Below are 14,278 nucleotides of genomic sequence, written 5' to 3'. Positions count from 1 at the left end.
GTGATGCTTCCATGGTACAGCTAGACTAGATGCTACGCTACCAACCATCCCTCTCTCACACACAGAATCATAAATGATGAAACACTTTTAAAAATACTCACGTTCCCGAGGTCCTGCTGGAGTGCTGCTGGAGTCAGCACGTCAGCATGTCGTACTAGGGAATCAGAATAAACGTATTGGGTTCAACTGACTCTATTTTGGAGCTTTTACTTCTAATTCTTATTCTGATATTGTATATTTTGATATTATACTTATAGGTCATGCTTTTCAACATTTATGCCCATATAGTGTAAATGCACTATATGGTTTATCTGTGTGATCAATTCATTTCATTTTTAACATTCAATTTAACTCCTCAGGCCAGTTAACTCAAACATTTTAAGGCCCTGACACACCAAGCTGACGGTCGGCCAGTTCGGGGCCGTCGACGCAACAGTGGGCCTTCATTACCGCTAGTTCTCTGATGTCGGCTTGGTATGTCTGAACCTTAAAGCTGGAAAGCTGTCCTTTTTTGAGGATATTCATCTGATCCGTCAATCAGTTTCTGTGCCAGTGAAGTTATATTGATGTTTCAAGGTACCCGTACATTGAAACTGTATAAGCATCACTCACAAAGAGAGGGTTGGTGTCATTGCATGAGCTCAGGAGAGGTGGCCCGTCCATCGCCACTCCTGTCCATCGCACTTGCATTTAACTGACTTGTCTGTCTAATTCACAGTGGGTTATTAAGCAAGAGAAACCGAAAGAAAAACCAAGAAAAAAGCCAGCTGCAGAGGACGTTCCCCCGGCGCCAAGACCCAAAGTCTGGACATAATCTTTGCTGCCATAAGTTCATGCCTATAATATCTCCATTTGTCCTCCACGTCTCACCATATTCATGTTTTCGTTTTAAACGCCTGCAGCATCATGGGCAGGAGAAAAGCTTGCCTTTTCTGCGTACTTTGTCTCTGTGTGGCTGTTCTAGTGTCTATTATCTGTTCCAATAATTATATTTGATTTAGAAGGGAATTCATTGCTGCCTCAAGGATACTAAAGTTGCTTTTTAATTCAAACTCCAGATCTCCAAGGCGGATGCGGGTATTTACGAGGTCTTCCTGAGGGACGACAGAGGAAAAGATAAGAGCAGCTTCAACCTGACGGATGCAGGTAAAGCCTCTTTCATGAATTTTGTGAGTGAAAAAGTGGAAACCTGTGTAGTCAGTGATTAATTACCGTTCTCATCCTTTTTACCCCAGGATACCAAGCTGTAATGAATGAGCTGTTTAGGGTTATTGGTGAGTCATTAAACGTCACACTAAGCAGTGCACTAGAGAAAGAGAAGCACAGAAAGAAGCAGAATGTGTTCATGTACAGTACTTTTACGCTGCATCAACTATTAAGACCTCGAGACTTATATATTTGATGCCCTATTATATACCATTAATCTATACATTTTCCATGGGATGTAGATAAACACCTGCCTTTTATTCTTTTCCCTCCAGCCAACTCCTCCTCTGAAATCACAGTCATCAGCACTGAACATGGCATCATCCTCTCCTCCATGGTCACATATTACAATGAGGAACTACGTGTTGGTTGGCTCTGCAAGTATGTAAAATCAACCACTTACACGTGTGACACTTGTGCACACACAAACCTTTTAAACCGCGTAGCTTAAAGGGATGTGAGTGTTTTGAGATGGGGTTTTGTATGGGGTTTTGTATGAGGTACTTATCCATAGTCTGTGTATTAACTACAGTAGATGGCGTTCAGCACGCCCCCGGTTTGGAGAAACAGACAGTAGTTACCGGACGGAACCAAAACAATGTACTGCTTTGGATGGGGCCGGCAGCAAGTTTAAGTGTACCCTTTATTCAGAATATTTTCTAGCTGTACAGTCAATGTTTCCGACGGGGAATTGAATCTGTTATCTATGCTCTCTTCAAAGCCACCAGACTCCATTCACAAAAAATAGTAGTTTTACCTCGTAGAACATGGGAGTTGCTGGTCTTTGTGTTATTGTGTGACTTTGGTGAATTCAGATTCACCAAAGTCACATAATAACACAAACAAACTAACCGATCGAGGCAGCGGTAGACCAGCAACTCCTGTATTCTCCGAGGTAAAATTACAGGTTTTTTCAATGGAGTCTGGTGGCTTTGGCGAGACCATAGATGGATACAACGGCTTCAGTTCCCTGTCGGAAAAGGCTGTCTGACGGCAAGGTAAAGCTGTAAAAATATTAAAAATATTCTAAATATAGCGTACACTTAAACTAATATTGATTTTTTTGGGAAGGCTGTCAATTGATTAAAACATTTAATCGCAATTAATCACATGATTGTCCATAGTTAATCACGATTAATCACAAATTTATTGCACTGTTCAAAATGTACTTTAAAGGGAGATTTGTCAAGAATTTAATACTCATATCAACATGGGAGTGGGCAAATATGCTTGGTTTATGCAAATGTATGTATATATTTATTACTGGAAATCAACTAACAACACAAAGCAATGACAAATATTGTGCAGAAACCCTCACAGGTACTGCATTTAGCATAAAATAATATGCTTAAATCATAACATGGCAAACTCAAGCCCAACAGGCAACAACAGCTGTCAGTGTGTCAGTGTGCTGACTTGACTATGACTTGACCCAAACTGCATGTGATTATCATAAAGTGGTTATGTCTGTAAAGGGGAGACAATCAGATATCTTGAGGTGAGAGGTCAAGGGACCCCTTTGAAAATGGTCATGCCAGTTTTTCCTTGCCAAAATTTAGCGTAAATTTGGAACGTTATTTGCCTCCTTCCCAACAAGCTAGTGTGACTAGTATGAGTTTTGGTTTGTTTGGAACCGGTCCGAGACAACCTCTTGCAAGCGGTCTCGGCCCGCACCAGAGTTAGATTACTGCGTTCACAACTGCCCAAACGAACCACACTAATTTTCACCTGCAGTCCCTGGGTAGGTTGATGTTACACATTAAAATAAAACAAAAAGATGTACAAAAATCAGACAAAGCACATATACTGTAGTGGGATAAAGTATAAGAGAAAGAAAACCTAGTAAAAACAAAATACAAAACAGACACATAAAAGCACAAACAGTCAGAACTTTACAACAGACAAGACTGAACATCACAAAGTACTAAAAAACATATTCTTTGAAGCAAATACTGAGGACGCATGAAGTATAAAATATATCACAAAATATATCAAATATCATGTTGGCATTGTTGTTTCTCCATCAGACAATTTTTCAGCTTACAAGCAAAAGTAACACTGGTTGTTGAGTCTCTCTCAAATCAGTGGGTAGTGTTTTCCAGCCATGTGATACTCGAAAAGAAAAGACTTTTTGTCAAAGACCTTCAAAGCTTTCATGTGTACGATCTCAATAGGCTCCAGGGTGGTTTTACATGTCTGTGATCAATTAGTAAAGCAATATCTAAAATGAGGGAGAATCATTGCATTCATAAGTATTTTTGCTTCCATAGCTAAATGGTTTCTGCTGACTTATATTGCACGGTAAGAAAGTGTTTAATTTGGGCTATAATTGTCTCTCTCAGATGTCCTGCATAATCTCATGAATTATATGAAAACAATTCACAGATGGGGACAAAATCTCACCAACTGGTACTGATACAGGTCACGTGTATCGGATCGAGTGACTGAAATGAGCCGGTACTCACCAGTACTGTGTACTGACACATCCGATTTTTTCCACATTATTACCTTTACTTCTTATTGCATACCGCCACCTGCATACCGCCATCCTGGTGAGTCTCATCCCTAAACACTCGCGTCACGCTGAGAAAACAGCGCTGAAAATACCTTTCGTATAACTTCTCATTGAAGCATATATGCGATATTATATTTTTGTACAATTTGTATCAATAGCTACGTAAAAAGTTTTTATTAACCAATAATACATTTCTGGAATTGAAATGGAAATATATGTCGTATGTAGGTCTAATGTATGTAATGAAATACATACAAAAATACATTTGAAGTGGTATAAATTACCAAGATAAATATAAATATATTAGGGCCGTCAAATGCAAATTTGTTTTAATGCCACTAATTTCTTTAACTCATTAACGCAACTGAACTTATGGAGCTCAGTTTTAAAGCTAGAGTGATACTGGTATCATATGTAACTAAAAAAGCTAAAGAATCCATTGGTACCAACCATGTCATACTAGCTTGTCGTGAAGGAGGCTAAATAATGCTCCAAACGCACGCTAAATTTGGGCGAGGAAAAACTGTTATGGACATTTTCAAAGGGGTCCCTTGACCTCTGACCTCAAGATATGTGATTGAAAATGGGTTCTATGGGTACCCACGAGTCTCCCCTTTACAGACACGCCCACTTTATGATAATCACATGCCGTTTGGGGCAAGTCATAGTCAAGTCAGCACACTGACACACTGACAGCTGTTGTTGCCTGTTGGGCTGCAGTTTGCCATGTTATGATTTGAGCATATTGTTTTATGCTAAATGCAGTACCTGTGAGGGTTTCTGGACAATATTTGTCATTGTTTTGAGTTGTTAATTGATTTCCAATAATAAATACATTTGCATAAAGCAAGCATATTTGTCGACTCCCATGTTGATAAGATTATTAAATACTTGACAAATCTCCCTTTAAGGTACATTTTTAACAGATAAAAAATGTGCGATTAATTTGCGATTAATCACGATTAATCATGGACAATCATGCGATTAATCGCAATTAAATATTGTAATCGATTGACAGCCCTAATATAAATATATCCAAGACACAGGATCATGTCATGCAACTGCTGAATTAGGGTATTGGCACCTTTTTGGTCCAATTCAGGCACTGATCAGATCTCTCATTTTGGTACAATACAAGGATGATTGTGCCAATTTTAAGCATTGACTGCAATTACTGCTTTTCTGTCTTAATCTTGCTTTTCACTATACACTTGATACTTTCAGTAAACAATCCAGCCTTAAGGGATCTCCATGTTACCTGTTTTCTCCATTAGAGATGCTAAGATTGCCGCCTCAGAGAGAGTTAAGTCTGGAGTCACAGGAGAGCAGCTTTGGCTGAAGATCAATGAGCCCACTGAGAAGGACAAGGGCAAATACACCATGGACATCTTTGATGGCAAGGACGGTGTCAAGAGAGCCTTTGAACTGTCTGGCAAGGGTGAGAGAAACTGTTAAAGTCAAGCAAGGAAGATGCTTCAGATTTGTAAAATGGTCCCATTAAATGTGTCTATTTCTAATGTAACTATTAATGATAATACGTTGTTTTTGTTCTGGTGCAGCATGGGAAGAGGCATTTGAAGAATTCCAAAGGCTCAAGTGAGTAAACAAAGTCATCTCCTTCTGTCGTGTAATTCTGTTTGAAGAGGATGTTTACACAAATAAATACAAACTTAAAATAGACTCTATGTACTTTGTGATCTATTTCAGAAGCACTCTAAATACACTTCCTGGAATTGTATAGCTTAGAAAAAAAAACGTTGGCAGCCTTTCTGCCCTGTGATACCATTTTAAGATGCTTCTGACAATGTCTGTCTCCTTCCTTCCTTCCGCAGGGCGGCAGCAATCGCAGAGAGAAGTGAGTGATTATTTATTCTTTGGTTTCTCCCAAGAGACATGATGTAACATTTCTCTGGACGGAGAGAGGCTATTTCAGTTTTACTATAATTTTAGACTTGGGTTCAGTGGAATTAAAGAGGACCTATTATGCTCATTTTTAGGTGCATACTTGTATTTTGGGGTTCTACTAGAACATGTTTACATGCTTTAAATGTTCAAAACATGCTTTATTTTAGCTCTTAAAATACTTGTTCGGATCGATCAGTGCTAGACTTTGCTAACATCTGCTCCATCAACACTCAACATAACATTATCTTGGCATAAATACGGCAGCAAAATTGTTGTAAATGGATCAAAAGTATGCTGAAATAACTACATAATGATGCCAACTTGTAAAAAGTCTGAATTCATGCTTTGTCATGTCTGTCCGCAAGACGACAAGCAAACAACTTTTAGATTGCCAAATGGAGTTTGGATCAATCAGTGCCAGGCTATGCTAACATAGTAGCTGCTCCATCACAGTCTGTGGTTTATACACAAACATTTATACACAGAGTTTCGTCAGGTCTCTGTACAAATATCTATCTACTATCTTAGCTCTGGGTGCCCACTGACAGCTATAATATTGTTTTCGTCCATTTCTGATTCAACAACGTCAGGATGTCAGTGATGACAGGAGGAGAATCTCAATGCTGATGGGCTTTCGCGACAGAGCGCCATGCGGATTTTTAGCTCGAGTTGAAATATTTCAACTCCCATGAATTTTGCATGCTCGCGTCGCGTCATTCATGTCGCCCGGTGCGAATTTGCGTCTTTTCCCCTCTTTATATTGACTTTGTATATAATTGCACCGCGCAAAAAGTTTGCCTCGCACTTGCTCTGAACGTACCATAACTAACTTGGTTTGAGGGCGTGCCAAACTAGCTACTAGGCAGGTATTATGCAAATGTGTTACTTGGTGACATCACCACGTTACGGAAGAAAAGGCAGAAGCAGTGTTTCTGTGGGGAAGAGTAACTCCCTTCTGAGTAGACTTTGGGTTTTGTAACTTTGCAGACCTTTTACATGCACAAACAACTATATAAGACACTAAAGGAAAGGGAAAAAGCACAAAAGCATAATAGGTCCTCTTTTAAGATACATGAGTGTATCGGGCATCCTAATATCAAGATTTCATTCATGGAAAATGCTTTTAGAAAATATTCTAATGTGTTTTATGAAGGATGGTTCACTTACCAATTTGACAGTCAGTGTCGATTAATATTATGTTGTCAACAGGCAAATGCTACACAGGTTGACATTAAGTTATTGGCTCATTCTTGTATTTCTTGTTCAGATCGCGCTCGTGTTGTTGGAGGCTTGCCAGACGTGGTTGCGATCCAAGAGGGCAAGGTAAATAAACTAAACTCTGTTCAACTCACCTTCCTCTTTCTTTCTCATTATCTCATTCATTGGAGCGTCTCTTTCCTCTGAACTCTGAACATCAAACCCCCTGCAATCCTCTTATTCTCTTTAGTCCTTGAACCTGACCGGCAATGTCTGGGGCGAGCCCGTACCTGAGGTGAGCTGGACGAAGAACGACAAGGTGCTGGTGTCTGACGAGCGCTACACCCTCAAGTTCGAGAATGGCAAGTTCGCCAGCATCATCATCTCCTCCGTCACCACGACTGACTCTGGCAAATACGCCCTCCTGGTCAAGAACAAGTACGGCACAGAGGCCGGCGAGTTCACCGTCAGCGTCTACAACCCAGAGGACGAGGTGGTCAAGTAGAAGAAAGGCTAAAAGGATGATGCAGTGTAATGAAATAAGGCAGAAAAGATGAACGACACAGCCATCTCCAAAGCATTTTACCCCGGCACATGCCGATTCACTGAGCAGTTTAAATAAATGATTAATACAGCTGCTTCCTCCTGCGTCTTTCATGTGCAGGGCTAAAGAGCTTTGGACATTGCTTGTCGAGGAAGCAAACAATGAATGTGAGACGGAGAGGATAATTGTGTGCTTGCAGTTTCTTGACATGTCTTGTGTCACTCCTGACAACTATCAGCAGTAAATGTAATAAATCATAGGAGGTTGACCTGTCATTAATCTTTGTTTTATCAGGCCAGCAAAAGCAAAACGCAGTTTTCTTAAACTATTACAGTATTACATTTGGAAAACCTTTGACCTCTGAAACCAAGTCATGCACTGTAAAAAAATAAAGGAAAAAACTGATGTCATGAACTTCCTACGAGCTGTTTGCTTTGTATTGTCAGACATTAGAAAATTGTATGAGTGGATATGTCACATCCCCCACTGATTAGAGCTTTTAGTGTCTATTTATAACCAGCTATTATGTTTAAATTGTACCGGGTGCATGCATGTTAATAGCCTACTGTTTGCAAGTGCCAATCATTGAAGAAGTTTGTCGTAGAGGTGGAGCAGGTAAACCCTGATATGCAGAGTAGTGACAACACACACGACAGTTGAAACTGGTTCATTCAAGTGCCTCACGCAGCCAATAAGTCGTACAGGCATAACTTGCATACTTTGGAGGTCTTTCAACAGAACTTGTCTTACGAGCGTCACAGAAATGTGTTGAAAGTTGGGGGAATATTGTATTTCAAGTACAAAATAAGGGAAACCATACAGATAAGCTGCCCTGCAGCATTTAGTGTGGGGCTGTGTGTCTAATTATCAGAAGTTTGTTTTCTCTTCAAGGCACTCCTTGTAATAAAAGTGCACATGCTTTTAGAGAGGTTTCACTTTTGTCTTTACATAATCTCCCATAGAAACAGTTCATTCATGGAGAAAAATGCCCTCATTAGGGGTAAATAATTTGATTTTGCAACAAGCTCCAGGGTTTAGGGGCTTAATGATGGTCTATTAGAAAATAGCTGCTCTAATGGTGGCATCTGATTTCTGCCTGCTTTCATTGCTGGTGCCATTCATCATGGGTATACCCAAGGTGCTGGGCCCACAATGGGTCGTTAAAGAGGGAGCCAAGAGTCCCAAGCAGGGTCTGAAATTAAGTTTTTTCCTCATGTGCCACTGTGGCAGGTCACTGAACATTTCTACTAGCCACACAATTTTTTTGTCTGCCTCTTCTGAAATCTATGTAGAACGCTTTAGACTTGTAAACACTAGGACTGTGTATTAGCAATAATCTGGCGATACGTATCATGATACAGGGGTTACAATTCAATATATTGCGATACATAGCGGTATTATAAGCAAGGCAATATATTGATTTTTTTTAAAATCTAATTTTAGGAAAACGGTCATAGTATAAAAAACACATCGCCATATGAATAAAATCTGAGTAAAAATGTTTTTTTTTTACTTTTTTATGCAATCAGAATAGTAGGATCTGCATTTGCATTTCTCTTTGCAAATAAAATCTTTGCTTGTAAACTATTAATTAGAAATCAATTTAATTTAATTTTGAGAATCAATACAGTATCACAAAACACAATGTTGCAATACTCCATATTTTTTATATTTTCTTCCCCCCTTAGTAAACTCTGAGTCAGTGGTAACAGAGAGTAGAAATATGGATCATGTAACCTTAATCACTGACTATTTTTAATTTAGGAATTGCTTTTGCTTTCATTATTACTATTGTTATTTCTTTTCTTGGTTTTGTTTCGGTTTTGAATGCTCAGGTTGTTTTCTCTAGTGTACTTGATGGGTTTGTCTGTAAGCTCATCTACTTAAAAGTTGATTTATAGACGGTTGTAATTACGAACAGTGGATTGCATGTATGAAAACAGCCTTGAAAAAAGGGAAAAAATAAAGTATAAAAAAAAAAAAAAAATTGTGCAAAACACATAAACAAATAAACATTGTGTAATAATAATTTCACCCTGGATATACTTGTCTTTTTTTTATATATATTTACTGTATTGTTATTATTATATATATTTTGTTCTAATTGTTTGTTATCACTATTATGTAGTCATATTATTTCTTTATATTAATCTTGTCTCTAGGTGGAGGCTTCAGATAAGCCCAGTGTTTTTTGTGCCTCTTCCTGCACTGTATATTATTAAATTTTTTTTGTTTTGTTATGTTGTATAGGCTTAAATTGTGCAAAACAAATAAACAATAAACAAACAATTCTTGGCTGCGTGTAGGGACTTTTGAAGCAGCAACATTTTAAGAAATAGAAATTTAAAAACATTAAAAAAGAACAGTTAACTGAGTAAATAAAACGTTTAAAAATCAAAAATAGATGTTTAGGGCTTTATTTTAGATGTCTGCTAACATTATTCTGTGGTAGATGGGACTTACATGACCTCTCTGTTTTTTTATATATTTACTGTATTGTTATTGTTATTATATATATCTTGTTCTAATTGTTTGTTATCACTATTATGTAGTCATATTATTTCTTTATATTAATCTTGTCTCTAGGTGGAGGCTTCAGATAAGCCCAGTGGGGTTTTTGCCTCTTCCTGCACTGTATATTATTCATTTTTTTTTTTTGTTATGTTGTATAGGCTTAAATTGTGCAAAACAAATAAACAAATAAACATAGTGTAATAATAATGTCACCCTTGATAATAAAAGAGTCTCAGCAGCAGCAGCTGTGTGAGTGCTCCGCCACTGTGCGGCTCCCTGTCCCATCAACTCACCAGCTCTCTGCTGCTGGTTACAAACCAGTCAGCCAGCCAGCCACACGGTGGTCCAGCCACGGTGGACACAGTCAGGAGGCTTCAGAGGAGTTTACACACGCACAAACATGGGGACTCAGTGAGGAGGACACGGTCACCGTCCTTCTATCGGCAGCATCCCGCTGGAGTCACCGGTAAAGGTAAATAGTTACGGAGAGGATGATTTCAACCGCTGCCTGTTATTATAGTGTCTATGCCTGACTAGCTAACGTTAGCTACAGCCTGTTAAACTAGCTCACATATTTTAAGCTGCGGTGGATTAATTCAACCCCGGAGACATTTGGAAATTAATTCATCACGTAAAGAATTAATGTGACCACGTTTCGTTAAAACCGTGGCGTTAACCGTGGCTGTTACCGTGTCACCGTTTTGCTATTAACGGTAACGTTAGCATTCAAAGCTAGCTGCGGGCAAGGCCTATTGAAGGAGGTTAGGTCACGCGTAACAGCTGTGGGGAGTTTTGCGCATGCGCAGTAGAATCGGGTCTGTCCTCGCCGAAACTGAGCCAATGGCAACACACGACCGCAGCTTCAGTTACACTGCGCACGCGTCATACCCCTATCCCAAGACCCGTGACCTAGCCTCTCTCTATAGGCCTTGGATGAGCCTCGTCTCCATTCATTTATTTATCCTGCCTACTATTCCTGCCTTTGAATCCACACTAATGACAAAAGCATTGCAGTACACAGTAAACATAATTTGGGTTTTCTGTTCATTTATTCCGCATTTTTCCCTTCATGTAACGTTAGAGGTCTTGTGTACGTTACTGGTGACATTTCATTCAAGCAATATGGCAGCTTTAATCTCCCAAAATTAGCATTTTTTTAGCCGCAAAAAAAATGGGCGACATGCAGCTATAGCTTGTAAGTCATGTTAATTCACGTTAATGTAGTTAACGTACATTAAAGGTCCCATATTGTAAAAAGTGAGATTTTCATGTCTCTTATATATAATGAAGCAGGTCTAAGTGCTGTATAAATACTGTTAAACTATCAAAACGCTCAATATACGGAGAAATTTCCGTATTCAGAAATTTAGGATTTCTGTCCATTTGTGATGTCACAAATCTACAATATTTAGACCATTACACGGTTTTAAACATAAACATTCTAAATGTGTCCCAGTTTATTACCTGTTGTAGTGTATGTGAATAACATCAGCTGACAGGTAGTAAACATGGACCCAAGCTGTTGCCTGGCAACGCAATTCCGTTGCAATTCCGTTGAAATGCACTAAAACGGAGCGTTTCAGACAGAAGGTAAATACAGGCATATTCAGGCTGACAGTATGAGGAAAATAACGTTTTTTTTTAACATTACAGCATGTAAACATGTTGTAGTAGAAACACGAAATACAAGTATGAACCTGAAAATGAGCTCGATACGGGACCTTTAAGTGTTGTTGGCTTGTAAGCAGTGCTGCCACCTCACCAACCAAACAAACCACCTGTCTGCCTGCCTAGATTTGAACAGGTCAAAGATAAGCACAGTTCATAGTATATTTGTGTAGGTGTATATAGAGCCTATATTGAATACCCTTTTCCTGCCTTTTAGTAAGAGATGTTGTGAATGAGGAAATAGAGTGATTTAATATGACATTTGTGTTTTTCCTTGGGTGGTAATGCTATTTGAAAACACAGAAACCTTATTTTTTCCAAGCATTTTATGTAAATGTGTGATGTGAGTTAGTCCCACACTATCACTACCCTATTGTCTGTTAACACCTTCAAAACCCAAATACTTTGAATCAGCTAATCATGACACCTCATGGTGAGCAGTTCATTTTAACTCATTTACACTCAGTATAATATTATATTTACTAGCTAAAACTAATGCTAAAATAACAACCTTGTAATTTTCATAAATATTCAGTTGTTGTTGAAACTAGAGATGCACCGATCCAACTTTTCCAGTTCCAATACCGATAGCGATAACTGGGCTTTGGGTATCGGCCGATTTTGTACTTAACGTACATTAAGTGTTGTTAGCTTGTAAGCAGTGCTGCCACCTCACCAACCAAACAAACCACCTGCCAGGCTGGATGCCTAGATATGAACAGGTCAAAGATAAGCACAGTTCATAGTATATTTGTGTAGGTGTATATAGAGCCTCTATTGAATACCCTTTTCCTGCCTTTTAGTAAGAGATGTTGTGAATGAGGAATTAAGAGTGATTTAATATGACATTTGTGTTTTTCCTTGGGTGGTGATGCTATTTGAAAACACATAAAACCTCAGTAGTTTTCAGGTAGGTCAATGTTGTTATTTTTTTCCAGGCATTTTATGTAAATGTGTGATGTGAATTAGTCCCACACTGATTCTGTCACTTAATCAGTCTATCACTACCCTATTGTCTGTTAACACCTTCAAAACCCAAATACTTTTAATCAGCTAACGGTATCATGACACCTCATGGTGAGCAGTTCACTTTAACTCATTTACACATAATATTATGTTTACTAAAGCTAAAACTAATGCTAATATAACAACCTTGTAATTTTCATGAATATTCAGTTGTTGTTGAAACTAGATATGCACCGATCCAACTTTTTCAGTTCCAATACCGATAGCGATACCTGGGCTTTGGGTATCGACCGATACAGAGTACCGATCTGATACCAGTGTTTAATTGATAAGCTGTATGCCTCACTGTGTGGAAGTGACTGGGATCATTCATTTATGTATAAGTCAACATCAGGCTTGACTTAAACATTGCTTTCTTAACTTTGTAAAACTAAATGTAAAAAATAAATACACATTTTTATTTTATTTATACAAACTAAAAATTGTTTTATTATTAAAGTAATAAATTGTACACCAGTAACTTGGTAAAAAAATCTTCAAAGTTAACAGAATTTTTATTTGTTAATAAAATAATAAATCGTATACCAGTGACTTGGTAAAAGAGAGAGAGAAGAGAGAGAGAAAGAGAGAGAGAAAAGAGAGGTAGTTTCAACAAAGATTGAACATTATTATCTTTATGAAGGATTTATTGCAGGGCTGTTGTTATACAACTGTAAAGTGGTGTGGGTGTACCTAACCTTAGATAAAGCTAACTGTCTTGTTGTTTACACATGCAATTTACCAAACATGAAAATCATTGGTCCCGACCTCCCTTCTCTACACTTACTGCAGCTTAAAGGGACTGTTTGTAAGAATCAGAAATTGCTTGTTAACAGCGACACCTGTGGCCGTTAAGTCAACGAAAGTCAGCATCCTGTTGCTCGGGCTTGCGCTTGTGCTTGCTCTACATAGACATAAACGAGCATCGCTCAAAACAGTGAGGCGACACACGTCAGCTAAAAACACAATATCACTCTATATTTCACCTGCTTGGCAGTAATGTTAGCTGACCAGACAAAGGTCTCTCCATGAATCACTGCTGATCCTAGTGTTGGCTTTTCCTGCTTGAGCCTCCCGACCTCGGCCGGAGGGAACAGGGGAGACACCGGAGTTTTGGTTCGGAGACGATAACGTTTCTCGCTGCGGAGCCCCGTCACTTCACAAGACAGTCTGGAGGAGCTGAAGCATTTATTTCTGCACAAACGTCCACTATACATTCACTAGATATTCTCAGAGCTACGAAGTCTTCTGCAGTGTGTAGTGTGCGCGCATGTACGTGAGAGTGGCGCGAAAGAGCGAGAATGAGCGCAGTGTATGAGTGAAGGCAAGCAGGTAGGCAGAGGAGCAGAGTACAGCAGAGACTCCGGCCTTGGAGACCAAAGCTACGGTCTCCCCCGCGTCCTCCGACCGCGGCCAACACGGTTTTGCAAGACAGGTTTCACTAGATATAACTTTGCGGTTTTGGTGCTTCCGTGTAGTTTGTGTTGGAATCTTGTCTGAACAGCTTAGCCACACGCGAGCACGCATGGGACACCGACCCGGATTGATTTATACGTGTAAGAAGTTACAAACAGTCCCTTTAAGGAGATTGAGTAAATAATGAATTTGTTGTACCTTCACCTAAAAGAAAACACAAACACTTTATAGTGCAATGTGTAAAAATGAAAGCCACCACTGTTTGTCTTATGACTTTATCTGTTTGTTGTAGACTAAAAACACAAATC

General features: G+C 39.0%; 2 protein-coding genes across 3 annotated transcripts in view; both read left to right on the top strand.

The window, feature by feature from the left end:
* Positions 1 to 8,289, top strand: part of myom1a (myomesin 1a (skelemin)) — a 32,231-nt gene extending 23,942 nt beyond the window's left edge. Inside the window, exons 30-38 of one of the 2 annotated variants that reach the window (XM_037786933.1) lie at positions 719 to 802; positions 1,059 to 1,146; positions 1,236 to 1,274; positions 1,482 to 1,587; positions 4,996 to 5,159; positions 5,281 to 5,317; positions 5,554 to 5,576; positions 6,894 to 6,949; positions 7,074 to 8,289. In XM_037786933.1, the coding sequence (XP_037642861.1) occupies positions 719 to 802; positions 1,059 to 1,146; positions 1,236 to 1,274; positions 1,482 to 1,587; positions 4,996 to 5,159; positions 5,281 to 5,317; positions 5,554 to 5,576; positions 6,894 to 6,949; positions 7,074 to 7,328 (852 nt within the window). In that variant the 3' untranslated portion in view covers positions 7,329 to 8,289. The remainder of the gene's footprint in view (positions 1 to 718; positions 803 to 1,058; positions 1,147 to 1,235; positions 1,275 to 1,481; positions 1,588 to 4,995; positions 5,160 to 5,280; positions 5,318 to 5,553; positions 5,577 to 6,893; positions 6,950 to 7,073) is intronic. The other variant, XM_037786934.1, reaches the window with a different exon arrangement.
* A 1,864-nt stretch (positions 8,290 to 10,153) lies between these two features.
* Positions 10,154 to 14,278, top strand: part of lpin2 (lipin 2) — a 32,040-nt gene continuing 27,915 nt past the window's right edge. The window contains exon 1 of the mRNA XM_037787972.1: positions 10,154 to 10,353. The gene's annotated coding sequence lies outside the window, so the exon portion shown is untranslated. The remainder of the gene's footprint in view (positions 10,354 to 14,278) is intronic.

The sequence above is a fragment of the Sebastes umbrosus genome, chromosome 12, assembly GCF_015220745.1.
Source record: "Sebastes umbrosus isolate fSebUmb1 chromosome 12, fSebUmb1.pri, whole genome shotgun sequence".
NCBI classification, from domain to species: Eukaryota; Metazoa; Chordata; class Actinopteri; order Perciformes; family Sebastidae; genus Sebastes; species Sebastes umbrosus.
Note: the sequence above shows the minus strand (reverse complement) of the source record. Positions and strands in the feature narration are given on the sequence as shown.